Source organism: Urocitellus parryii, chromosome 7 (assembly GCF_045843805.1).
Source record: "Urocitellus parryii isolate mUroPar1 chromosome 7, mUroPar1.hap1, whole genome shotgun sequence".
Taxonomy (NCBI): Eukaryota; Metazoa; Chordata; class Mammalia; order Rodentia; family Sciuridae; genus Urocitellus; species Urocitellus parryii.
The window spans coordinates 58,574,585-58,602,464 of NC_135537.1; the positions used below are offsets into that span (position 1 = coordinate 58,574,585).

Here is a 27,880-nt window from a genome sequence, read left to right on the forward strand (position 1 = left end):
AAGAAGAAAATATTTGTAAGAATGTAAATAAAAGCAATTTTGCCTAAAGATAGCACTTTCCACAGAGTAAAGTCACATTTCAAATTATAGAAATATCTTTGGAAAGAAAGCCTGGTAACATTAAGACATACATAGTCCGTTACAAAATGGTTAATTTTTGCCCAGATGTGGTTATCCAGATGTGCTTATAAGAGGCATAAGGCATATATCAAGCTTCAAACATTAAGCATTTAATGCTTTCATCAAATATTCATAATATCATTCTTAAAAAATTTTCCATGGCCCTTATTTCCATGAATTCAAGTTTTTAAAAAAAGTTTTATTGAGGTATGATCAATTTACAAAAAATACCGCTTTGTGTTTAATGTATACAATTCGAATAATTCAATTTTAATTTCTGATCCTGCCAAGTCTCCAATTGAACTTTTAAATAAATACCCCTTTGTTATAGTTGAAATAGCTTCCAAAATATAGCATGACCATTTTCTTCTCCATGCCTTCACTGCTTCTACTCCTCTTTTCTGAGGTAACATTTCCATCTACTCATGAAAAATCTCAACCGTCCTTCAAGTCCTGCTCAAAACTAATACCTCTTCAAAGCAGTCTATCTCAATTCCTTCAGCACTGAGGTCTATATAAAGACTTTAGCAACAAATTATAGATTTTCTGCTGTTTCCTGCCAATAACTGTTGATGCCTCAAATAAAAGCTTTACCATAGCAAAACATTTATTCCATCTAGTCTTAAGGAGAGTTTTTTTTTCTTTTTAGAATTAATCTTTTATTAACAGTGTACATTTTAAATGTAAAGCACTCAGTTCTTTCAAATATAAGAGTTACTAATAAGTTATAAAATGTCACAAGGCACTTCTGGGTCTTCAAGGAAGGTAGTTAAGAATATTCATTTGATTTTATTTTTAAGAACATTTATTTGATTTTTCTAACATTTGTCTGACCTCACAATCATACTTCTGATGCTATGCTTATTTCATTTGCATCCCGTTGACTGCTGTTCTGAAACTTGTGGTTTAATGCTTTATTTGTCCTGTTTCTGCTTACAAGATAATATTGATGTTTGCTTGGTTACTGATCTTTATCCTGTCTCTAATTTTTATTTTAATCCCTATAACTAGTGGACTAATAGTTCTAATATAACCTTGGTAACCAAGGTTACCAAGCCAATTAAGATGCTTCAAGACATTAATAAGAACCTTCAGAAGGGGAGCAACGGATTTAACTCGGTTGGTTCAATCCCAAGCATTTCCCAGAATTAGCCTCAATCTTAGCACACTGCCTAGAACCAGCCTCCATCCTAGCCTCTGCCACAAAAGAACCTTCAAAGAATTCTAAAGACTAATGAGAGATGCAAACAGGTAAACAAATAAGTTACAATCTAAGGTAAGTGCTTTTTATAGATGTGACTTGGTACCATTGGAGCCCAGAAGTAATAACTCTGATCAGAGCTAGGCAAGACTTTGTATAGGTGATCTGTAAAGTAGACTTTGAACAACAAATAACAGCCTGCCTTAGAGAGAATAAAAAGAAGGGAATCCAAAATGGAAGAAACTAAGCAAGGAAACAGGGTAGCATTTTAAGATCAGTGATAAGTTCTGTGCTTCTAGAAAGTTTCAAGCATGTGGGCACAAAGGGGGATAACACTTAAGAATGAGATTATGTAGTGGCCCCCTTTTTTCCATCTAAGGTATATTCCAAGGTCTCCAATGAATATTTGAAACCATATACCATAGTTGAGCCATTAGTTCTCTCTTATCCGATACTACCGGTGTACAGCAGTCCAAAAATATTAAGTAGAAAACTGCTGAATGTATATTAAGATTTCAATTACATGCCTTTCTGAGTAGTATGTTGAAATCTCACATTCTCCCTGCTGTTCTGCATGGGACATGAACTAGCCTATTGCCCAGTATATCCATGCTATATATGCTACTTACCCGTCAGTCACTTATCAAAGCAGTATATAAATACCCCCTGCCAACCCCCACCTTTTTTGGTGTGTGTTATTGGGGATTGAGCCCAGGGGAGCTCTACTGCTGAGTTACATCCCCCGTTCCTTTTTATTTTTTGAGACAGGGTCTTGATAAGTTGCCAAAGCTGGTCTCAAACTTGTGATCCTCCTTCCTCAGCCTCCCAAGTAGCTGGGAGTTTAGGTATGCATCATCACACCCATTTCTTTTAAATGCAGCTTTATTTTATTTGTGGTGTTAAAGATCTAAACCAGGGCCTTGTAGATGCTAGGCAGGAACTCCACAACTGAGCTACACCCACAGCCCCTCAAGTAACCCTTTTTCCTTAATAATGAACCTGAAGCACAAAACGTAGTGATTTGGCATTTTGAATGTGCCAAAGAGAAGCCATACAGCATCTAGCCTTTCAATAAAAAAAGCAAAAGCTCTCAACTTGGCAAGAAAAACATCATATGCCAACACTATTGAGTTCTAATGTAAAAACAAATATTCTAGCTGTCAAATTGTACAGCAAGACCAAAACATTCATGTTAGTCTTTCTATTGTACCTCAAACTGCTCATGACGACCTTTAAGGTAAGAACAAATCTATCCATGAAATAGTGCAAGAAAAAAAAAAAAAAAGAACTTTATGCTAGTTTTGCTGTCTTACCTCAAACTTTAAATTTGTGGGCAAAGAAATATGATTTGTTTGAAGGTTAACATGTTGTAAGCCAAAGTACAGTACACAGCACATCCCCCCTTTCTTTACCCACCAGGGTTAATTTTAAGTTCCAAGGCCTCCAAGCAGATGACTGAAAGTAGACAGTACTGAACCTTATAAAGTAAGAATCTACCAGGCACTGTAGCAGTAACGTTTATAGTCTGAGGTAAGACAGCAAAACTAGTATAACATTCTTTTTTTTCCTGCACTATTTCATGGATAGATTTGTTCTTACTTTAAAGCTTAGTAAGGTCAACATACAGTGTTTCTTTTCCTTATTAGGTCAATAGCTTTCATTTAAGCTGACATTTAAAGAAAGCACTTAATGGGTTCTTTGTGGGATATCTAAATTGGGACATCATTATTTTTGCCCTTTGGGGCTATTATTAAGTAAAATAAGGGTTACCTGAATACAAATACTGCAATATTACAAATGTCAATTGATAATTGAGATGGCTACTAAATGAGTGATGGGTAGGTAGTGAATATAGCATGGATACATTGGACAAAAGGATGATTCATGTCCTGCCTGGGAGAGAGGAGAAGGGTGCAGTAGGAAGATGCAAGATCTCATCATGCTACTCATTATTTCATTTCTAAACAAAATGAAATAATGTATCCAATAAAAATACAATCTCTACTTTTCAAAAAAGACACACAATTTAAGACTTCTGAATTGTTCCTGGAATTTTCCATTTAATATTTATAGATCATGGTTGACAACCTGTAAGTGAAACTATGGATAGAAGGGGACTTCTGAAAAACAAAACAAAACAAAAGCAAAAAACAAGGCCATATAAAGCTTTGTAAGCCATGCCAATAAATTCTGACACATTTAGTAGGAAACACGAGCCCAAAGGTTTTTAACCTGGGAAATGATTTAAACATCTGATTTTGTGAAAGCTAATTCTGGGAATTATGTCAAGGTTGGATTTATGTGATAGAATTCTATGTAATAATCTATGATAAAAATGATGAAGGCTGGGGTTGTGGCTCAGCAGTAGAGTGCTTGCCTAACATGTGCCAGGCCCTGGGTTCAATCCTCAGTACTACATGAAAATAAAATAAAATAAAGGTATTGTGTCCAACTTCAACTAAAAAATAAATATTAAAAAAAAAAAAAAAAAGGGGAGATGAGAGGCCGGACACTGTGGCGCACGCCTGTAATCCCAGCAGCTCAAGGAAGGAGGATCACAAGTTCAAAGCCAGCCTCAGCAAAAAGCAAGGCGCTAAGCACTTAGTGAGACCCTGTCTCTAAATAAAGTACAAAAAGGGCTGGGATTGTGACTCAGTGGTTGAGTGTTGAGTGCCCCTGAGTTCAATCCCCAGTACAAAAAAAAAAGAGAAAGAACACATTAGAGAAATATTTCTGAGATGAGATTCTTAATACAAGAGACACCTGGATTTATGAGGTGGAGGACAGGATGCAGCAGAAAGGTAGATGAGAACATGCATTCAGTCTAGGAGAACATCAGAAATAAGTGAATGGTACTATATAAGGAAAGAATATAGGAAATGTGCTCATTATCTGCAAGAACCATGGAATAAGTTTTTATTTTATTTTGTGATAGTATTATATCATACAATAAGGAAGGCCTGGCTTCAAGGATGTTTGGGGTTTTAGAATCATTAAACCTTGATTTTTCTAAACAAAATGAAATAATGTATCCAATAAAAATACAATCTCTACTTTTCAAAATGGATCACAGAAAAAAGTCAAATGATAAATAAGACCTCGAGATGAACCAATGAGGGATAGGCCATTCTCTGATGGGCAGGAACAATAAAAGGAAACACTATAAGAAGACTAAGCCTCAGTCCTGAGGTGTTACCAATGCAGTATATATCCAACTAGAATCCCAATACCTATCTCTAATAATTAAACACTCAAGTTGTGGTCCCAAGAAGAAATAATATTATTTCTGTTGCCAAATATATTCATCCAGAAATCACAGAGACTCTGAATGAGACTATCTGGCCTTGAATTAAGGTTGGAAGCACAAAGGGAACAAACACTGAGTGCTTGTTTATTTTGTGGTATTGGAACACAACCCAGGGGTGCTTCACTGATGAATCTCATTCTTAGCTCTTTATAAAAATGTTTATTTTGTGGGTCTTCTAAGTTGCCTAGGCTGGCCCCAAACTCATCATCACCTGCCCTAGCCTCAGCCTCCTGAGTTTCTGGGATTAAATGGAGTGCATCATTGTGCCAGGTAGACTATAGATTTAACAGAAAAGATCTTTTTAATGATTTGAGTTGCATTTTCTTCAATAGGGTTAGCTTATAATGCAAAAAGTAAAAATTTACCTTTGGACTGGGGATGTAATTCAGTGGTGGTAAAGCACTTGCCTAGCATGTATAAGGCCCTGGTTTTGATCCATGGCACCACAAAAAACAAAAGCTAAAAGAAAAACCCACCCTTAAAAATTCCCAATTTTGCAGACGAAATCGAACTACTGTCTCTCAATACTTAGGACTAATACAACCTATTTCTCTTCAGTGAGAGAGCAAATTACTCGCTCTTTAGCTGAACATCATCTGAACTATCAGCTTACCCTTGAGAATATGAACAATATTTAAAAATACTAGAATAATTCTTAGTGCATAATTGAGTCACATAATGAAGGTATGTGGGTTATGAATAGAACTAAGGGGCACAAATGATTCAACTTTCCAACCTCAATCTAGTTTTCTCAGCACATCTTTGCTGAGAATAATAAATGAAATTACCTACATTATTTAAGCCATAGTATTTTCTCATTCCCTATTTTTGCTTAGAATATATAATCTGTGTATGTCATGCTATAACTCTATGGTACTTCAAAAAGCCAATGTTAATCATTAGTAAGATTACACACTTAGAACTTATTATTCTTAATAATAATGGCTCAATGGCATCACTTTTACATAAAGAAGGATCGTTTATAAGACAAAAAAAATCAGTGACTTTACAAACCTTTTTACTTTATCCAAATTGACTTCAGTTTGCATTTCAATATCATTACCATTAAGTTTATCTTGAGAAGTTATTTTTCTCGATTTTTCACTTTCCACTACTTTTGCTGCTGCCTTAGAGGGTTGTGTAGAAGAAAGGAAGAGGAAAGAACACATTAGGTTATTTAAAACAAATAACATATTTTTAAATAACTCTGTTAATTCTTTGCCAATAATCATGGGCAAATACCTGTTCACAGAACAATAAAGGGTATCATGTTACTATTTTCACCAATAGGGTTTTTTTTTTTGTGGGGGGAGGGTACTGGGAATTGAGCTGGAGCACTTTACCACTGAGCTATATCCCCTGAGTTGCTGGAATTACAGGCCATGCCCCACTGTGCAAGGCTCTCACCAATAATTATAGTAATGCTGGCAGCTATTTTAGCTACCTGCTTGGTAAAGCATTATGGAGGGGATCTTTCATTGTAAATATATTTGACAGACATACTGATCTCTAGGCAATTTTTTTTTTAAAGGAGAGAGAGAGAGAGAGAGAGGGAGGGAGAGAGGGAATTTTAATATTTATTTTTTAGTTTTCAGCGGACATAACATCTTTGTTTGTATGTGGTGCTGAGGATCGAACCCGGGCTGCACACATGCCAGGAGGGCACGCTACCGCTTGAGCCACATCCCCAGCCCTCTCTAGGCAATTTTAAGACCAAAAGCTACTAAAAAAAAAAAAAAAAAAAAAAAAAAAAAAAATCCGTTATTTTGAAATAAAATTCCCTCAAATTAATCCAGCAACAAATTAATGCTGGATGCACAATAAATAACTTAAAATGTTTTGTGGCCAAAATAGAATAAAACTGTTACTTAATATTTTTTAAAAATGTTACTTAATATTTTTTTAAAAATGTTACTTTATATTTTTTAAAAATGTTACTTAATATTTTAAAGGCAAAATGCTTGCTAGCATGTGTGAGGCCCTGATTGATCCCCATCACTGGGGGAGTGGGGTAGGAAGGGTGGGGGCTGGGAATCCCTATTCAATCCAATTTTGCTTTTCCCAAAATGTTTAAAATTTACTGGCAATAAAACTAAATATGTGCTTTCACTTTTCTTAATTCATTTTAAGTTTTCCTCTTAATAACACAGTTTTAAAATTTCCCCCAACTCTTATTCTGATCTTTCAAAATTTTTTTATTTTAAAGATCTCACTACGTTTCCCAGGCTGGCCATGAACTTGTGTTCCTCCTGCCTCACAGAGCAACTGGTATTACAGGCATAAGTTATAATGCCTGGATGCAACTCTGATTTTGAAAAGTTGCAAAAATACTACAAAGACCACCTATAAAACCCTTTTAGTAGGTTCATAAATTATAACACTTTACCACATTCTTCTACAAAACCACTACACAAAATTCTGATTCAATTTTTAGGTACTGGGGATTGAAATCAGGGCTACTTAATCACTGAGCCACACCCCCTCAACCCCTTTTATATTTTATTTAGAGACAGGGTCTTGCTATGTTGCTTTGGCCCTGCTAAATTGCTGAGGCTATCCTTGAACATCCAAAACTCCAGCCTCAGGCTCTTGAGTTGCTGGTATTACAGACATATACCACCATGCCCAGCAAAATTCTGATTGTTTTTTTAAGGCTATTTCAACTATTCTTTATCTTAAGAATTTCTCTTAAGTCTATTGTTAAGACTCTCTGAGTACGCATACCTTCATTAGAAAAGTTGATGATTTTTCATTAAGCACATAATTCACATAACTCTTAATTTTCTTCATCATGTGGTTGTAGCTGAACTGTTGAAAAATAGAATGGAATGTATTTTTCTGAGAGATTATCATAAGCAATTTCCTTTCTAAAGGCTAAAGGAAATAGAAAAAAAATGTATTAATAATATGCCACACAAATTCCAAATACAAAAGAATTCATCATATTATTTAATTGGAAACAAGCACTTTATAATAATATATAATTCAAAGAACAATTAAAAGTTAAATAATGTTTATGTGTCTAAAACATCAAATACTGAAAAACTGAGAAGGAAAGGGGATGGTAAAAAGGAAAAAATATATCAGTGTTTTATCTAAAACGGGATTTTTCAACTTTTATTGTCTCTTTTAATTTCTAATGATTAGAATTTTAGCGCATCTCATTCTCATTGCTTCCATGTCTTTAGCAACATGATTTTACAATTTATCAAACTTTTTTCCTAGTTGTAATGGGAATGTTTGATGTTTGTAGAACTACTTATTTCACAGTTGTATAGTACTATTTGATCAAAAATATCAATTGTTCACCCACTCTTCCAGCATGTTGAGGATTTAGGCTATTGGCCATTATTGCAATGCTTCTAAACATTTTTCTTCATATCTTCTTGAGGATATTACAAGTTTTTCTTCAGTAGTAATTCTTTCAATGCTGGATGCACCATAAAAAACTCCAGAACTTTTTCCAAGCGCTGTGGTGCATGCCTGAAATCCCAGTGACCCATAGCTGAGATGGGAAGATCTCAAGTTCAAGGCCAGCCTCAGCAACTTAGTGAGGCCCTAAGCAACTTAGTGAGACCCTATCTCAAAAATTTTTTAACAATTAAAAATTGCTGAGAATGTAACTCAGCAGTAAAGCACTCCTGGGTTTAATTCCCAGTACTTAAAAAAAAAAAAAAACCCAAAAAGTATGCTACAACCAAAAATTGGAAATAATTTAAATGTTCAACAGTAGAATGAATAAATTATAGCATATTTATATGATGAAACAATGAGAGTGAACAAACTATTATTATAAGCAACAACATGGATCAATCTTGCAAATATAAACTTGCTATATAATTCCATCATAAGTTCAGAAAAAGTAAAGCCAATCTTTGGTGGTACAAGCCAGGGTAGTAGTTATACCCGAGAAGGTAACTACTTCGTCAAGTGACTGGAAGATGCTGTTAAGGTTCTGTTTTTTGATCTAGAGGCTCCTCACATAAACATATTCCTTTTGTAAAATCACAGCTGCTTATATACATGTACTCTTCTAGAGATATGCCCTGTTCAGGAAAAATTTTACTAAAAACATATAAAACCATTTTTCTTTGAATGTTAATTCACTCCAAAAATACTATGCTTTTAATATTTAAAAAAAATTCTATTGACTTTAACATTACCCACAGGCAAATTACTAATAATCACAAAAATAACTGTGGAAAAATAAGCAAGTTAAAATGCATTCTTTATGGGGCAGGGGATGTGGCTCAAGCGGTATCGCGCTCTCCTGGCATGCGTGCGGCCCGGGTTCGATCCTCAGCACCACATACAAAGAAAGATGTTGTGTCTGCCGAAAACTGAAAAATAAATATTGGAATTCTCTCTCTCTCTCTTAAAAAAAAAAAAAAAAAAAAAAAAAAAAAAAAAAATGCATTCTTTATACCTGGGTTGCCTAATATGGTAGCTACTAGCCACACATAAATGCTGATTCCCTGAAATGTGACTAGTTTGAATTTAGACATATTAAACATATAAAGTACACAACAGATTTAGAAGACTTGATTTTTAAAAAGGGGAATATAAAATATCAATACTTCGATTTAACGTGAAAATGACAATTTTTTTCTAAAATTCTATGATTTCAGTTTAGACAATTACCGTGTGAGAATTTGCGTCAAATATTCTTTCAAAGACTTCTTTTGCTTCCTTAAAACTGCCATTTTCCATACAAACAGCTATAGCCTAGAGATAAAATGACAAATACACACCTTAAACTACTATATATCCAGAATTTTTTCTAATTACTGAAATCTATCAAGTGAATCTGAAATACATTTAAAACTTTTATGCAGTTCAATAAGTTTTATTTGACAAATAACAGAACAATTTACAATAGGGTATGAAAAAATGAAAAAAAAAATTTTCATTGGTCCTGCACATATTCAAAAACAAATACTCAACATTCTATCCCATACTTAAGCCAAATGTAAAGCAGGCATTAATAGATAAGAAGCTAAATGATGTACATTTAGGACCTATCTAAATATTAATTTTGAGCTACAGGAAAATGAGACAGGAGGTAGATGTTATTTTTGATAATTAAAATATAAAAAAATTGGCTAGTAGTCAGGATCCCTGGAAGATCTCTACTAGAAACCTAGCAAGTCAGCTGCTTTTGAATGATCATTTACACATTAGCCTTTCTGATACAACATGTGAGAAGATATTAGACCACCATTATCATCTGGGTAACTATAAACTTGGCAGGATACTTCTTATTGCCTTATAAATATGTAAAATGATGAAAAGAACAATATACAAATGTGAAACAACAATAAACAAATGTGAAAGGGTTTAGAATGTCTGGCAAGTATTATATTAAATGTTTACTATGTACTTATTGTCAACCCCTCAATCTTACAGTGTAGTAACAAAGGTTAGCTTTTTTCTAGAGCCCCTAAAGTCTGGAATAACATGAAAAATCTCTTCAACTTGAGTTCAAGTCTTAAAGTAATTAGGCCTTTTTCTGCCCAATCTTTTCATGTCCTAATTCTACTTGACTGTCATCACACTAATTCCTGGGAATGGGAAAAACCACTTAAATTCTCTACCTTCACCATGTTAAAAAAAAACAACTTTAATTTTATAAGAATGAGGAAAAGTTTATTTAACTATTGGCTTCAATGCTAGCAAAACATATTTTACCAATTATATCTCTGAATGACTTTTGGCTTCTGACTCTTAAATGGTCTATGAAAATTCTCAACATGTTTAAAATTTTATATACTCTTGCTTGCAAAAATCCATAATCTATTCTTAATCAAAAATACTGGTTTGGGGTTTAGCTTAGTGGTAGAGCATGTGCTTATTACTAGCATATATGAGGCCCTATGTTCAATCTTCAGCACAAAAACCCCACCAAAAAAAAAAAAAAAAAAAAATTAAAATTGCCTACTTAAAAAAAAATACTCCTTAAATAGAAATTGGGAGGGTACAACTCCTCAATTTTGAAGACTGCTTGATAATCTTTAAGTTCCAGTGCTGGTGTGTATATCAAGACTACAAAACAAAGGTCAAAATTTCTAAAAGATTCTAAATTTTATTCTGGGTATCCTATCCAATTTCTATATATATATGCTAGTAATAAGCACATGCTCTACCACTAAGCTAAACCCTAAACCAATTGCTTATTTTAGATATCATATGCTTTCATTTTCTTTCACAATAACAACTTTAAGTACAAAGTAATATTCATACCTGAATTTTAATTAAATTCTCTATTTCTTCATGAAGTTTGTCATGTTCTTTTTCAATTGAAGCCCAAATCATCAGGGCTGATTCCAAGGGTGTAATTCGCTCATCATTTTCAAACTGTGCGTCTTTAAAAAAAAAACAGAAGAAAAATAAGTAATTTAGAAGACTTAAGTAGAACCTTACTTTGTCAGCTTTTTAAAGATGCATTGCTTGTAAATATTTGAGTATATATTATATATTTATATGAGTATATATTATGTGCCAGGCACTGTTCTCACACACACCAATTTAGGGAAGTGATTTTCTAAGTTAATTTGCTAAGATTTTAAAACTGAAAAAATTCTGATAAAATTATAAAACAACTGAAACTTTTCTTTACTACAATAATGAATTTCTTTTGGCTGGATGTAGTTATATATGCCTTAATCCCAGGAATATAGGAGGCTGAGGCAGGAAGATTACAAATTTGAGGCCAATCTTGGCAATTTGATGAAATCCTATCTCAGAATAAAAAAGGGTTGAAGATATAGCTCACTGGAAAAGCACCCCTGGGTTCAATCCTCAGTACCAAAAAAGGAGAAGGAAGAGTCACCTACCTAAGATCAGAATAATGGAAAAGGCAAGCAGTTGTCCAATTTGGAACTTATTTTGAAAATAGAACAAGACTTGACTAATGGATTAGATATGCAGAATGAAAAATCAACAGAGGAAGGCCTCTCAGGTTTTAATTAATGGATAAAGGCTGGGGATGTGGCTCAAGCGGTAGCTCGCTCGCCTGGCATGTGTGTGGCCTGGCTTCCATCCTCAGCACCACATACAAACAAAGATGTTGTGTCCGCCGATAACTAAAAAATAAATATTAAAAAATTCTCTTTCTCACTCTCACTCTCTTTAAAAAAAAAAAAAAAGGTATTGTGTCCAACTACAACTAAAAATAAATATTTTTTTAAAAAAATTAATGGATAAATGTGCTGATATTTACTAACTTAAGAGGCCTGGGTGAGGACCAAGTTTAGGAAGATCAGCATGAAGATATCAAGACAGCAACTATAGCTTATTTTCTAAATAATGCTAAATTTTTTTTCCTTTTTTTGGGGGGGGGGGTACTGGGGATCCAGAGGCACTCTACTACTTTTTTTTTTTTTTTTGGTGGTGCTAGGGATTGAACCCAGGGCGGCCTTGTGCATGTGAGGCAAGCACTCTATCAACTGAGCTATATCCCCAGCTCTGTGTCACACATAATATCTGGATCTCCCTTCCTTTTTTGCTGGGAGGTTTCTGAGAAGAAACTAAGATATATTGAACAAATGCTATATGTAAAGAACTTCTGGACACTTTAGTATATTTTCTCACATTTAATTTTCCAAACAACCCTGAATAGCAATGTTAACTTGTGGTCTGAAAATTTCCAATTGTGTCCAGTTTGTTTTCCACAGTAATAGGTCCTATCTTCATCCTTTCTCTTCCACATCTACTCTACCTCTAGTTCTTCCACTTGTGCTTCAGCATCAACTCCAGATCTAACCTCAGTTGCCAAACAAAGCAGGATACATGAGCAAGAGCTGGATTCATGTGGTAATCCTCTGTGATTTTATGTAATACATGTTTAAGTAAGCAGTGCATGTAAGTACTGCCCACCACCCAGAATGGAAGAGAAAGTATTTTTATAAGTGGTAAAAACCCAACATAAGTATGTAATTATTTGCACAAAACAGTCATTTAAATGACCATGTTGTAAATAGTCATTATTGATAAAACTGAACTAAACCTCCCTATTCCAATCTTAATTGAACTTCAAAGGAAATTAAATATAAACCACGTTTCCTTAAAATAAACAAGTACTAACATCAAGTTTGTGAAAGGTTTCAAATATCATAGTTGCCAGTAAAAACAGTATGTATGACAGGCATCATTACAAAGTTATTGTGTATAAAATTTAAAGTGAAATCCCCAGGAATCGATAAGGCATAATTCTTCCACTGCAACACCAAAATTATCTGGGAACTTATTAGAAATGTAAATTCCAAGGCTCCATACCCATCCTACAGAATCTGAAACTCATGAGGGGCAGAAGGACTCAGCACTCTTATGTTTTTTAAAAAGTACTATAAGCAATTCTGAAGCAGGCTAAAGTTTGAAAACCACTGTGTTAAGAAGACAGAGAATATACTTTTACTTGCTTTAGATATACTTACGTGAAAATATATGTGTTTATGTGTATGTGTTTATATGCTGTATACCTGTATGTAAACTTAAATAAAAAGGGGAAGATAGCTCCCATCTGTTTCTTCTCATTCTCTTATATTTAGACATAAATCAAAATACTTCTACTATAAGATAAAAACATATTTACCAAGGGATTTTCCTGCTGCAATTCTTGTCAAAAACTGACATATGTATACAGTTTTCAATTGATAAGTTGTAAGACTGGATAATCCATGAATTATGGCTAGAAAAGAAAAAAATGAATTTTATTAAAAACAATCCAGCAGTGCCACTATGTGGTTTATTAATAGGTTACAAATATCTTGTAAAAATTCGCAGAGCTGGGAGTGGTGGTGCATGCCTGTAATCCCAGTGGCTCAGGAGGCTGAGGCAGGAGGGTAACAAGTTCAAAGCTAGCCTCAGCAACCCTGAGGCACTAAGCAAGTCAGAAAGACCCTGTCTCTTAATAAAATACAAAATTAGGCTGGAGATGTGGCTCAGTGATTGAATGCCCCCAAGTTCAATCCCTGGTACCCACCCCCCAAAAAAAAATTTAGCAGAAATTTAGAGGTGTATGTTTTACTTAAGTCAACTTTTAAAAAAATCTAAACAAAAAAGAGAACCTTTCAGAATTAATGTTTTTCTTGCAAAATATAACTGACTAATATGCAGAATAACAAACACTTAAAACTACTTTCATCAAGCAGCATTCGTCAGGCGTGTTGGTGCACACCTGTGACCCCAGCAACTTGGGAGGCTAAGGAAGAAAGATGACAAGTTCTAGGCCAGCCTCACTAATTTAATGAGACTCTGTCTTAAAAAAAAAAAAAGTAGTTGGAAAGCAGTTTAGTGGTAAAGCACCCCTGGCTTCAATCCCCAGTACCAAAAAATAAAAAATAAAAAAAAATCAAAAGCAACACTCTATAATAACGAAAGCTTAGTGGTAGAATGCTTGTCTGGTATGCAGGAGCCCCTGAGTCTGAGGTCCAGCACTGCAAAACAAAGCCAAAAAGAATTCCTTCTATATTACCTCAGTCAGAAGGGTTATCATCAAGTATACAAAAAAAAGTTGGGGAGGAGGCACATGCCTGTAATCCCAGGTAAGGCGGAGGCTGAGGCAGAATGATGGAAAGTTAAAGGCTAGTTTGGGCAATCTAGCAAGACCCTGTCTCATAATACAAGGACTGGCTCTAGTAGGTCAAAGTCACAGATGCTGCTAAACATCCTGGCATAGGAGATATGACCAACCTCATCCTCCAACAAAGAATTACATGGTCCAAAACTTCAAGAGTTGCCATTCAGAAAACTTCCTTTACACGTATCAATTCATTTGCTTAATAGTCCTTGACACTATTGTTACCAAAATTTTACAGATGAAAAAACTGAGAAACCAAAAGAATAGTATTGCTACTGCTTCTTTTTTTTTTTTTCTTTTTGTAGCAGGGATTGAATCCAGGGGTGCTTTATCACTGAGCTATATCCCCAGCTCCCTTTTTAAAATTTTGAGACAGGGCCTTGCTAAACTCCTGAGGTTGCCACAGCCTCCCAAGTTGCTGGGATTACAGGCATAGACCAGATGCCCGGCTGCTTTAGGTCTTATCTCCAATAACCTAAAATGGAAACACTTGACATTTTGGACCATGCAATTCTTTGTTGGAGAATGGGGTTGGGGATATCTCCTGTGCCCTATAGAATGTTTAGCAGCATCCATGGCCTTTTTAAAATTTCTATTTTGAGACAAGGTCTTGTTAAGTTTTAGCCTTGAACTTTCAATCCTCCTGCCCAAAGACAACCTTTTTCTTTTTTTTCTTTTTTTTTTTTTTTGTCGTGCTGGGGATCTTGTGCATGCGAGGTACGCATTCTACCAACTGAGCTATATCCCCAGCCCCAAAGACAACTTTTTAATAATTCTAATTATTACTAAATGACTTCATTCTAGGATTTAATTTTCTAATTAGTGGTAATTATGGCTCCAGTGTATCCACGTGTGGACACTTAGAAGAAAGGTCCTTGAATTGGAACATTAAAACATGGGTTCAGAACACCCCTTTTAACCTACCAGTACCTTAGGTTAACTAATTCAGTCTTCTATAAGATTATATGCCTCCTCGGGAAGATGCATCGATATGGCTGGCTGAGAAATCTTGTATTAAATACTAGCCATATTATAGATACACAATTAATTCAATGGCAACGCTAAATGAAGTCCCGGGATATCATTTCGTTGCCCTTCAAAATGCTAACTCTCGTCTTCTCGTTGGGTCTTACCTTTTCCCATCACTTAAAGGCTAGCTAGACAATAGATTTCATAGTTATTTTTATTCCAGGGGCTATAGTCAGCAAGTAGGCCAAATGAGACTTAAATAATTCACAAGTTAACATTACTACAGGAATACCTAAGCAGAAGAGCAACAAATATAGGCAAAGGAGACGAGGAATTGGGCTGTGGGTCGGGTGCAATCTTATTCAATTCAGCTCAATTTTTTTAATCAGCCCTAGCCGCGGGTCTTAGTTTCATTTTTCCGAAGTGCAAAACAGAAGCTTGATGGGAAGAGGCGGAACCGCCGCAAGAGCCCTGCTCGCGACCCCGCTGGAAACCCAGCCTCTGCCGTCCGTCCCCGCGCAGCCACCAGCCCCTCACCTTCGGCGCTGTCGCGGGTCCGGTGGAAGTCCTCCGAGCGGCCGTCGCGGAAGGCCCGGCAAAGAGAAAGGCAGAGGAAATCGAGCATCCAGCCAGCAGCCACTGCCTCGGCCTCCGCCACCAGGTCCGCGTCTTCCCCCTCTTCTTCCTCCTCCTCCTCCGCCTCCCCCCCCTCTTCCTCAGGGGCCCCCAACTGCATCTGACAGTCGGTCAGTTCCTGGTACTCAAACTGTTCTAGTTCCTCTCTGGCCCTCTCCATCCCTTCTCGATGGGAGAACTCTTCATCCTCCCCGTCCGCACGGCCCCGTGGGCTCGGAGCCGCTGAGGAAGCGGACTCCGCCATGTTGTGTCCTCGCGCGGGTCGTGCCTTTTCGAGCGGCGAGCCACGATTGGCTCGCGCTAGAGGGCATGGAGCATGACCAAGGCGGGTCTCTTCCGTCGGCGAGAAACCACCCAATCACACCGCCGGGATGGGCGAGCAACTCGAACCTGGCTTCTGATTGGTCGGTTCCTGCTCCAGTCTCTGGACTTTGAATTCCCCGCCAGTCGGTGGCCAGCGCTCTGCTGGTAAACCTGCGTCTATAGTAATGACAGGCTGGGCTGATGCGGAAGCGGGAGTCTGCCTTTTCCCTTCTTTTAAAATGTAACCTTGACTAGAAACAAGGTCCGTGGAAATGTATTTTACCTACAACGTAGTTAAAAAGGAGATAGATCCTAGTGTTTATCTAACGCAGTACATGATCATAAACCAAAACTGATACCCGTGTTTTCCAATTTTTAGGTACATAATGTTCAGCTCTGGGGCTGGTTAAAAAGTAATTCATGGGCTTTCGAGTTTCTGTTCTCTAGTTCTGGCTTGGGGAATCCTTGAATTTTGCACGTTTAATAAGCTTTCCAGGTGATGCTGAGGCCCTTGTTTGAGGACCACATTTTGAGAACCACTGTTTTAGAAAGAGTACATTGTTAGGCTGGGCCGTGCAGCAGCACTCCTGCAATCTCAAGGGAGCCTGGGGCAGGAGGATTGCCAGCCTCAGTAATTTGGAGAGACTGTCTCAAAAAAGAGAGAACATCTGGCTATGTAGGTCAGTGGTGAAGCACCCCTTTACCGAGTTCACGCTACAGTACCAAAAACAACAAAACCCTTCATTAATAACTCCTTAATATCCAGACTACATATGTATTTTTGAAATGTTCTTTTCCTGTTGTGTGCCTTTTATACTGTTAGAATGGTAAACATAATACTATTCCTTTCCATGAAGAATTAAGGTCCTGTTGAGGAAACAAGAAAGATACAAAGTACACAAATTCATGGGTATTGCTAACCATACCCTAATAGTGTTACCAGAATCCTAGGCCAGAGGCCTGATTCTGGGGATCCAATAAATCAGAGCCAGCTGTAACAGAGGTTCACTTGATGCTTTGACTATATCCCTTGTCGCTTTTTTTTTCTTTTTTCCCAATCTTCTCCCTGATCTTCTTTTCCCTAACATCCTTCTTGATCTACTTTTCCCTAATGTTCCTGACCTTCTCCTCCCTAATCTCATTTTCTCTGGATCACCCCTAGAAGCCCCCTATTCTTGCTAATGGGCAGAATCACAGCCTTTGGGACAGGGGGTCCCCCCCCCTCCACCCCATATTTCTCCTTTGCCAGCAAAACAATAAATCATTTTCCTTTTTCTTAAAACCGTGTCCTCATTATTTGATTGGCATTCAGGGGGCAAGGACCCAGCTTTTGATAACATAGCTACTCACCCCCAAAATCAAACAGAAATGGTAATGGTGAAAAGCATGAAAGGAACTTCCTGAAATAGCTACACCAGGAAGACAAAGGGACCCAAGTTTTTAATCCTGTCTTTGAGGAACAGACACCTACCTTGTAGTTTTATAGGAAAAGGAAGGAGGGCAAGGATTTGCACAACTGAAGCCTTTTTACAACTGCCTGAGTAGGTAATCTTGATCAGGTGTGATCTGTCCACCATTTCAGAATTGGTCAGACTGGGTCCCAGATAAGAAAGTTGCTGTTGCCTGGGTCTGACTTCTCCTCACAAGATGTTTATCAGATCAGATCTCATTCCTGGAATCCAAAGTGATTCAGAGCAAAGGAGACTGATGCAAAATGGAGGCAGAAATGCCAAATCTTTAATCATCTTTTAGCCACCCATCATATGTATAAATGAAGAGTCTAAGTCCTTATTACAATAGGAATTTGGTGGAGATGTCACTGGTGGAATTCCCAGACAGGCGGACCTTGACAGTGGACCAGAAGGGACTTTGATGGAAAAGAATTTCAGCACCTGTCACTACGTAGTGGCACAAATTTATTTAGGAAAAAAAGGAAATAGACATTCAAGGGAGAATGAGAGCCATCTTGAAAGTGAGAAAATTGCTTTTGAGATTCCTGGCTTCTCTTTTAAAGGGAACTGGAGAGGGGTAGATATGTGAGGCTGATGTCTGGTCATTCTCAGGATCCTTAAGCTGTTGTGCTTTCCATTCTAGGATTGATAAAAAATGTTGGAAAGCTCCCTCAGTTTCTTTTTTAAAAATATTTTTTAGTTGTAGTTGGATACAATATCTTTAATTAATTATTATTATTATTTTTTAAATGTGGTGCTGTTACCGCTGTTTACCGGTGACGAGTCCTTGCTTCCCCAATGCTGAAGTATAACACCAGAGGAACATGCCCAGGCAAGTTTAGAGTGGAAAGTAAAAGCTTTATTAAAGGACAGCAGAAAAGACTTCTGTCCTTTGTTCTGTTATCTTGCAGTGATAAAATGTAGGTGGGAAGGCCCAAAGGGTGGGGGACAGAGGGGCCCAAAGGAATAATCTGGGCAAGAAGGGCTTTTGGATTAGCATCTCTTTGTTTAGCATAGTTTTTGGATTAGCATCTCTTTGCTGGGAGCTGCTTTATTAACATTTCCTTGGGATGGGCTCCATCTTCACACCACTGGATATTAGACAGGATGTACCTAACTACAATAACTACCTGTCTTTAAATCTGGCTTCAGTGCTGGGGATGGAACTGTCCTTTGTTCTGTTATCTTGCAGTGATAGAATGTGGGTGGATAACAGAACAAAGGACAGTGAATTACAGAACAAAGGACAGTTGGATCCCCAGCACTGAAGCCAGATTTAAAGACAGGTAGTTATTGTAGTTAGGTACATCCGTTATATCCTACCTACATTCTATCGCTGCAAGATAACAGAACAAAGGACAGAAATGCAGGAAAATGCTAGATGGACACTCACTGCTGAGCCACAACCCCAGCCCCAGTTACAGTTTTCTTTCTTTCTTTTTTTTTTGTCATTTAGTTTTTATTCATAATCATAAACTTAACTCTGCAATCCAGCTAAACTTGGGAGGGGAATAAGGAAAACATGGAACCCAAAGAACTGCAGCGAGAGCACAAAGATTATGGGATATTGCAAGCAGATGGGGTGGAGGGGTGCTCTCCTGAGCTACAGGAATGGTATGGTGGTTAAGATAAACACAAGTCAAATGTATTAGAGTTGTCCATAGTCGGAAATGGTGATCTTCTTGCTGGTCTTGCCATTCCTGGACCCAAAGCGTTCCATGGCTTCCACAATGTTCAAGCCCTCTTTCATCCTTCCTTGACCACCTGCTTGCCATCCAACCACTCAGTCTTGGCAGTGCAGATGAAAAACTGGGAACCGTTTGTGTTTGGCCCAGCATTTGCCATAGACAAGATACCAGGGCCAGTTACAGGTTTCTTAAAGTGTTCTCTCTATTGTTGTATCTCTCTTAATTTATCTCTTGGGTTAATGAACAATGCACCTGGTGATTTTCATAAGTGGGTGAATTTACAGTGACTTTAAAGTTTACAAAGCAGCCTTGGTGGTGAAGCCAGATTTACAGATAGGTAGTTAGTGTAGTTAGGTAAATCAGGTCTAATATCAAGTAAAATCAAGAATGAAGGCCATATTGAGAATGGAGTCCAGGAAAAGGGGAATTGAAAAAGTCCCCAAGGCCTGGAGCCCATCCCAAGGAAATATTAATGAAGCAGCTCCCAGCAAACAAAGAGATGCTAATCCAAAAGCCCTTCCTGCCCAGATTACTCCTCAGGCCTATCTGTCTCTCAGCTTTTGGACCTTCCCACCTACATTTCAACACTGCAAGATAACAGAACAAAGGACAAGAATGCATATGGCAGGAATGCAGGAAATCTGAAAGTAAACCTTAGCTATAAAAGAGGGAAGACCTCCCCCTTCCAAGGATTCCACCTCTTGGGTCCCCTTCTTCCTCCGGGGAGAAGTCTTTTCTGCTGTTCTTTAGTAAAGCTTCTACTTCCTACTCTAAACTTGCCTGGGCATGCTTCTCTGGTGTTATACTTCAGCATTGGGGAAGCAAGGACTCATCACCGGTAAACAGCGGTAACAATACCACAGGTTTCTTTTGAAAGTCTATGGATAACCACTGCAGGAGGGTGGGGAGGTTAGGGCAGGGGTTGACTGCCAGGGAAACCAACCCCATGCTCAAGAGCTTTGTAATTTACTGCCCCAGTCCCCAAGTCCAGGGAAGGGGAAAGGGATCGAAAGGATGAGTTGATCCCAATGGCTGATGATTTAGTCAATCATGCCTGAAGGATATGAAAAATGACAGCCCCCAATGTAACAGTGGTCTACTTATGCTTTGAATATAACCCTTGCTGCTCTGCCACTGCAACTTATTTCCATTTAAGGACACTGTTTTTCCTCTTACTCTCTCCTTGTTCCTCCCTAATCTCACCCCATCCCTAATCTCAGGGAAAACAGAATTGCCTTTCTTCCCCATTCTAGGCAGAGTTGTCTGTTCCTGAGTACACACCCACCATAGGAACCACGTCATTCAGAAGATCTCAGAAATAACTACCTTTGAAATTAAAAACAAGTGAATTGCAAATCCAGACAGAGAACATGTGGAATGTAGCCTTTGAGTCACCTCTTTAAAAGCCCCCCATTCCTGCTGATGGGCAGAATCACTGGCTTTTAGACAGGAATCCCCTGTGTTTCTAGCAATAAACCTTCTTTTTCCTTTTTCTCAAAACCATGTTATTGGATTGGCATCAGGGATAAAGACCAAGCTTTTGGCAACACCAAGATAGTGTGACCTGGGAAGAGGGAGGGAGGAAGAAGACAAAACATTGATCCCTGCCTAGTTACAATGGTTTGGAAGTGAGAAGGCAGATACTAAGTGCTGGGGCCCAGTACTTTCACCCTTTCCCATTGCTAATGAATCCCGGAAGGAGATATGCAAAACCATAGACCCTAGAGGAAGAGGCCAAACACTAATCCTTTCTCAGTGACAGTATAGTGACCCCTGGAGGAAAAGGATAAACTAGGATCCTCCATCCTTGCCCAGTAAATACAAGTCTCAAATTTTTACACTCTCTTTCTTGATTGCCCAAACTGACCCAGTCTGTTGAAGTCATCTCTCATTGTAACATAAAAACCCAGATCCCTTCTGTAACCAGGGGCCATTTTCTACCCAGAAAGTGATGCCTAACTCCGCTGCTCAATAAAAGACATTGCTGGTCCATGAAGTCTGCTCTTAGTTATTTATGTTTTCATTATGGTGTCAAAAATGTTTTGCCTACAAAAGCATCCATAAACCCCCCAAAGAAACGAGCACAGTGGGCTTAGAAGAACACATCTACGTGCCAGAGGGAGGGGTGGGCCACCCTAACTCCATGAGGAATAGAGTTCCTGCCCTTGGGACCAGTCCAGACCCCATCACCCGGTTATTGGTGACAAGTTCTGCTCCTTCACATGTTGAAGATTGAACATTAGAGAAGCACGCTGGGGCCAGCACATAAAGCAGAGTTTACTTCTTCTGGGAGGGAGAAGGGGGCCATCATTGGTATCCCAAGAAGCAAGACATTCTGCTTTTTTTTTTTTTCCCTGGTGGTGTTGGGGACTGAACCCAGGGCCTTGTGCATGCAAGCAAGCACCCTACCAACTGAGCTATAGAGACCTCTGGCTTTTTTTTTTTAATGTCCTAGGCTTTCCTTGTTCTCCTGCTCTCTTCCCCTATTCTCTCCTTCCTGTGCACATGACTAGGTCCAGGAAATGCTCAATGGGATGGCCAAAATGTGGGCTGAAGGAGGAAGAGCAGGATGGAGCAGTTTCATGGGAACCCCAATTTATAGCTATCAGTCTGAAGCATAGTTAAAACAAGAAAGCAAAACCTGGAGTTTGTGATTGGCTTCAGAAAGGAAGGAGCAGTTTTATGGGACTGAACCCTCTGCCTGTGGAACCTGTTACTAGCTCCAGATAGATAGTATGAGGATTGAATTAGAGGACGCCCACCTGGTGTCCACTGTAGCATTTCTTGCTTAGTGTTTGGGCATAGAAGTGTTCTGTGCTGGTAAAGTATAACAGAAGTAACTAAGTTTGTTTTTTCTACTCATGGACACATTGTATAATATTGGTTATGAAGAACCTCTTACTTATGAAGACTTCTTTCCTTTTCAGAATCAGTAAATTACTACCAAGGACTGAAATGATGTTTAGAATGAAAATGGAGCAGGGATCAGGAAGGAAAACATTAGTTTAAACAGTGATCTTTCAGAGTTTTAAAATATTTAAAAGAAGATCTTTGTAGCCCCTCGAGAGACTTTCGGTGGTTCTTTCTTTTTAATATTTGTTTTAGTTGTAGATGGACACAATATCTTTATTTTTGTTTATTTTTTTAATGTGGTGCTGAGGATCAAACCCAGGGCCTCACACGTCGAGGCAAGCACTCTACTGCTGAGCCACAACCCCAGCCCTTTGTGGTTATTTCATGCTTGGTAGCATCAGTGTGCGCTGAGTGATTCTTGACAGAGTACAGGCACTGTGGTGCTGTGGATGGCCCTGTAAGAAAACTCAATGACAGGTACACATCACTTAATGACACGATACAGGTCTTGGAAATCAGAAACCTTCTTCCCTTGGTGTTGAAGATGAAACACCCAAGAAGCGTAGAAAGCAAGTTTTATTTAAGAAAGAGACAGAACAGAGGTAGCAGACTTCTGTGGAGAGAATTCGGGGCTCCAGAGCTGGGTACTCTTGGGAGGGTCTTTTCTCCTTGATAGATCCCAGATTCCCCCTCCCCACCTTCTCTTTCTTCCCTGCCTAAGGTGCCTAAGGAGCATCCCAGAGGGTAATCACTTGTGTTATGAAGTGCAGATCTTGGAGATGTTAGCAGCCCATTAAGTGAAGTGTTATTGGAAGGATTAGCAACCCATTTCCTTTTTTTTTTTTTTTTGATAATCAGTCCTCATCTTTCCAACCAGATCACTTACTATCTCTGCTGACTACCTGTCCTTTGCCTATTTCTCAACACGGATATGTGTATTAAATGTGACATGAGGATATCTTGATGACGTGCAAACATCACAGAGTGTGCTTATACAAACCTGGACAGTATAGGTCAATCACTTGACACAGCTCCTTCCTGCAGTCAAGAGACAAGGTGTACTCAGGAGGCTGAGACAGGAGGACCCAAGTTCTAGCCCAGCCTGGGCAACTTAGATCCTGTCTCAAAAAAAAAAGAGGCTGGAGATGTAGCTCAGTAGTAGAGCACTTGCCTAGCATGCCCAAGGTCCTGGGTTTGAGAGAGGGAGAGAGAGAGAGAGAGAGAGAGAGAGAGAGAGAGAGAGATGGTAAAAGCCAAGTATATGCTTCTACTGCCATACTATTTTACAGTCAATTTTTTTTTTATGAGTAGATAAACCATGCTCTAAAGTAAAATATGAAGTATAGCATACCAGGGCTGGGGATATAGCTCAGTTGGTAGAGGCTTGCCTAGCATGATTGAGGCTCTGGGTTCAATCCTCAGGACCAAAAAAAAAAAAAAAAAAAAAAAAAGTAGTATAGCATAGTAAGTACATAAACCAGTAATATAGTAACTTAAATTATTATTAAGTATCATCTACTGTATATAATTGTATATGCTATACTTTTTTATATAACTGACATAAATTTGTTTATATCAGCATTGCCACAAACCTGTGAATGATGCCTACCACTCTGACATTACCACAACCATGATGGCACAAAGCAATAGGAAATTTTCAGCTTCCTTATAACCTTAGCAGGACTATTTTTCTATTCTAGGTTCTTCTTCCTTGGTCCTGAGGATTGAACCCAGAGCCTCAATCATGCTAGGCAAGCCTCTACCACTGAGCTACATCCCCAGCCTCTAGGGGTCTGTCCTTGATTGAAATATTGTTTGGCAGTGCACTACTGTAATTGAAAGAATCTCAGCACTCATTCTCCATGACCCTTTTATTTTATTGCTTTAAGAAAAATACCTTCTGGTGTATGCCTTTAACAAGCACTGATTAGCCAATATTTTTAATAAAATGCATCTGCCAGAAGTGAAAGTGATAACATTTGTGTGGGAGTAAAAGAATATGAGCAACAGTTGGGACCTAGGGAGAGAATCCTATTTCTAACTTTTTATCCCTGAAAGTAAACCCACCCTGGATAAAACAAAACAGTATATTCTGGTGATGATTTTTAACCTTGAATACAAAAAATAATTTGAACTGTAAAAACCACAACTGCACTAAGAAATAAAACCATGGACAGCCTCTACTTAATAAAGCACCATATAAGAGATAGATAGATAGATAGATAGATAGATAGATAGATAGATAGATAGATATTGTTCTAAGGATTGAACTCCAGGGTGCTTTATCATTAAGTCACATCTCTAGTCTTTTTGAGTGGAGAGGGTCTTGCCGAGTTGCTGAGGCCTCAAATCTGTGATCCTCTCAGACTCTGGAATCACTGGGCTTACTGGTGTGTGCCACCCTCCCTGGCTGTAATTTTTAATTTTCTAGGAGCCATATTTTATAAAGTTAAAAGGAATAAATGAAATTAATTTTAATATCATAGTTTATTTAACTCAGTATATCTAAATATTATCATTTCAACAGGTAATCAAATAATTAATTATTAAGAATATTTTACATTTAAAAATGTTTTCAAGCTGAGGCTGGTGTAATCTCAGCAACTCAGGATGTTGAGTCAGGAAGATGGCAAATTTGAGGTCATCCTTGGCAATTTAGCAAGACCATGTCTCAAAATAAAAAATAAAAAGGATAGGGGATGTACTTCTGTGGTAGAGCATCCCTGGGTTCAATCTGTAGTCTCTCTCTCTCTCTCTCTCACACACACACACACACATCTTCAAGATACCTACACTCATGTTAATTGCAACATTATTCAAAATAATCAAGATAAGGAAACAACCTAACTGTTCATCAATGAATGAATGGATTTTATTATTATTATTATTTTGTACTGAAAATTGAATCCGGGGGCCTTTTACCACTGAACTACATCCCCAGTCCTTTTTATTTTTTATTTTTGAGGCACGGTCTTGCTAAGTTCCTTAAGGCCTTGCTAGGTTGCTGAGGATAGCCTCAAACTTGCAATCCCCCTGCCTCAACCTCCCAACTCGATAGAATTACAGGTGTGTACCACTACACCTGGCAAATGAATAGATCTTAAAACATTTTTTTTGTTGTTTTGTATTAGTTGTAGTTAGACATAATACATTTATTTATTTATATATTTATTTATTTATTTATTTTTATGTGGTGCTGAGGATCAGTGCCTTGCATGTACAAGGCAAGCACTCTACCACTGAGCTACAACCCCAGCCCCAAATGAGTAGATTTTTAAAATGTGTTATTTATACATGATGGAAGATAATCCAGCCTTTACAAAACAAAACATAACAAAAACTAGGAAATTCTGCCATCTGTGACTTGGGTGAGCTTAGAAGACACTATGTTGCATAAAATAAGCAAGACGCAGAGAAATCCCATGTGATCTCACTTATGTCTAGAGAAAGTCAAAATCTAGAGAAAGTGAAATCTAGAGAAGATGAACTCATAGAAGTAGAGAGGAAAATAGTGGTTACCAAAGGCTGGGGTGGAAGGTTGGGGAAAGGAAAGGAGAGATGTGGTTAATAGGAAGAAAGTTTCAGATCATAGGAGGAACAAATTCTGGAGTTTTATGTATAGCATAATGACTATAGTTAACTATATTGCATATTTCAATACTAATGCTAATATGGATTATGAATTTCTTAGTGTTCCATAATGGATCATTATACTCTTTTTTCATTGGATGTCATGAACAATTATTATATCAACAAACACAGTCTGGAAAATGATTCTGTAAACTACTATTGAAGTATATGCATATACCAGTTATTAAGTATATTCTATAATTGCTAAAATTGTAGAAAACTCAGATCACTTGCACCTGTTCCCCAACTTTTTTTTGCACTGCTGGGGATTGAACCCAGGTTTGGTGTTTTTTGGTACCAGGGATTTAACACAGGGGCACTTAACCACTGACTCACACCTCCACAGTCTTTTTAAAAAAATTTATTTAAGTAGAGATAGGGTCTCAATAAGTTGCTTAGAGGCCTGGGGTCCTAGCTCAGTGGTAGAGCACTCTCCTAGCACGTGCGAGACCCTGGGTTCAATCCTTAGTACCACATAAAAATAAATAAATAAAATAAAAAGGTATTGTATTCATTTACAACCAATGATGATGATGATGATGATGATGATGATGATAATTTGCTTAGTGCTGCAGTCTGGCTGGGCACAAATCATGAGCCACTCAAGCAGGAACACGCTTTGTTTCTGAACTCCACCAGCACACTCCACACATGCTCCCCTGGAACTCTCCTGAATGCAACCCACGCGGCTCCTCCAGGAACACCACACACCAACTGGAACTCCCACCACCAGAACTTCCCCAACCAACGAGAACTCTTCAGGAAACCCCATGAGAGCTCAACCAGAACTCAACAGGAACTCCGCGAGAACTCAAAAGTCATCATCTTAATGGCTTGCTGGCGTCACCTTTCAACCACTACACCTGGCAAAAATGCCATGCCTCATCCCTACTCGGCTGAGGCCCTCAACATCTCTCCCCTTCTATTTAATTAAACAACAAGCAATGTGGCTTAGGGACCATGCCTGTCTTAGGATGTCCAATTCTACATATGGTTCTTACCCGTCATTGGATGAGCTGACCTCAAGGCGTCAGCCTCCTGTCTTAGGTTGGTACCATTGCAATTGGATCTTACCTGTCAAAATTGACTACTGGTCCAGCATTCAGCCATACTTGTATATAGGCCTTTGCACCAGTGGGGGGGTGAGGTTCTTTGCCTCACCTCTGTTGGCCCCCAAATTTGGCCTTGGTGCCAGTGGGGAGTGAGGTTCTTTGCCTCACCTCTTTTGGCCCCCAAATTTGGCCTTGGTGCCAGAGGGGGGGGTGAGGTTCTTTGCCTCATCTCTGTTGGCCCCCAAATTTTAGACCATCACTAGCAGAAGGGAGGAGAATGCAAAATGCCATGTCACCAAGCCAAATGACGGCTCTTTTTGGAAAAAATTGTACCACCCATGACACCATCTGCAAAGCACTACCACAATTCGCTGCACCAACAGATAGTTCACAATGCATACAAGTGATACATAGTCCAGGCAAGTTCTGCAAGCAGTTCAAAGCACAGGAATCCATCAATATGTCCATTTCCTTCCAAAGTAAATCCACTCCTTGATTGAGCATTACTTGTTGAGTTATTATTCATTGATGCATCAGTTTATACAATTTGTTGTAATAGCTATCATAGAAGCTGTAGTTTGGTTTTATCTTTGTCTTCACTGGCACTGGGATGAAGATAGGAATTCTGGCAATGATGGCTAAAAAAAAATTATGTAACATTCCAACAGGTACTAAGAAAACAATTTTCTGAACAATTTACATTATCCTGAACAGAATTATTAAATATAATGAAAAGGAAAGGTGAAAGTAAACAAACAGATCTGTTAACCTCCTTTTTTGTTCACATATTAAAACAATCCTCAACAGCTGTTTACCCAATTTAAATTAAACCATTTAAATCATGTGAATAAAAAAATATATTTGGATCCATTTTTTCATGAGCGCTTCTTATATATGATATATGGACATACACAATACAGACATACAACATAAAACACAAGTGTGCACACATAACATACAACACATAAGACGATAGTAAAGGCCATGTAGCTTTACACAGGTGAAATCTCCATTGCAATGTTTAAAAACTCCACAGACAAAAAATAGAACTGATCAGAAAAACATTAACTTAGGTCTGTATGAGCTCAAAAAA

The 27,880-nt window shown here is 38.1% G+C and overlaps 1 protein-coding gene across 2 annotated transcripts in view; it reads right to left on the reverse strand.

The window, feature by feature from the left end:
- The window catches only part of Terf1 (telomeric repeat binding factor 1), a 32,244-nt gene extending 16,180 nt beyond the window's left edge, over window positions 1–16,064 (reverse strand). For both annotated transcript variants that reach the window (XM_077800781.1, XM_077800780.1), the window contains exons 1-6: window positions 15,712–16,064; window positions 13,219–13,314; window positions 10,869–10,990; window positions 9,270–9,353; window positions 7,353–7,502; window positions 5,643–5,755 (exon numbers count right to left, since the gene is read on the reverse strand). In XM_077800781.1, coding sequence (XP_077656907.1) covers window positions 5,643–5,755; window positions 7,353–7,502; window positions 9,270–9,353; window positions 10,869–10,990; window positions 13,219–13,314; window positions 15,712–16,054 — 908 coding nt within the window. In that variant the 5' untranslated portion in view covers window positions 16,055–16,064. The remainder of the gene's footprint in view (window positions 1–5,642; window positions 5,756–7,352; window positions 7,503–9,269; window positions 9,354–10,868; window positions 10,991–13,218; window positions 13,315–15,711) is intronic.
- Between the last annotated feature and the right edge of the window lie 11,816 nt (window positions 16,065–27,880).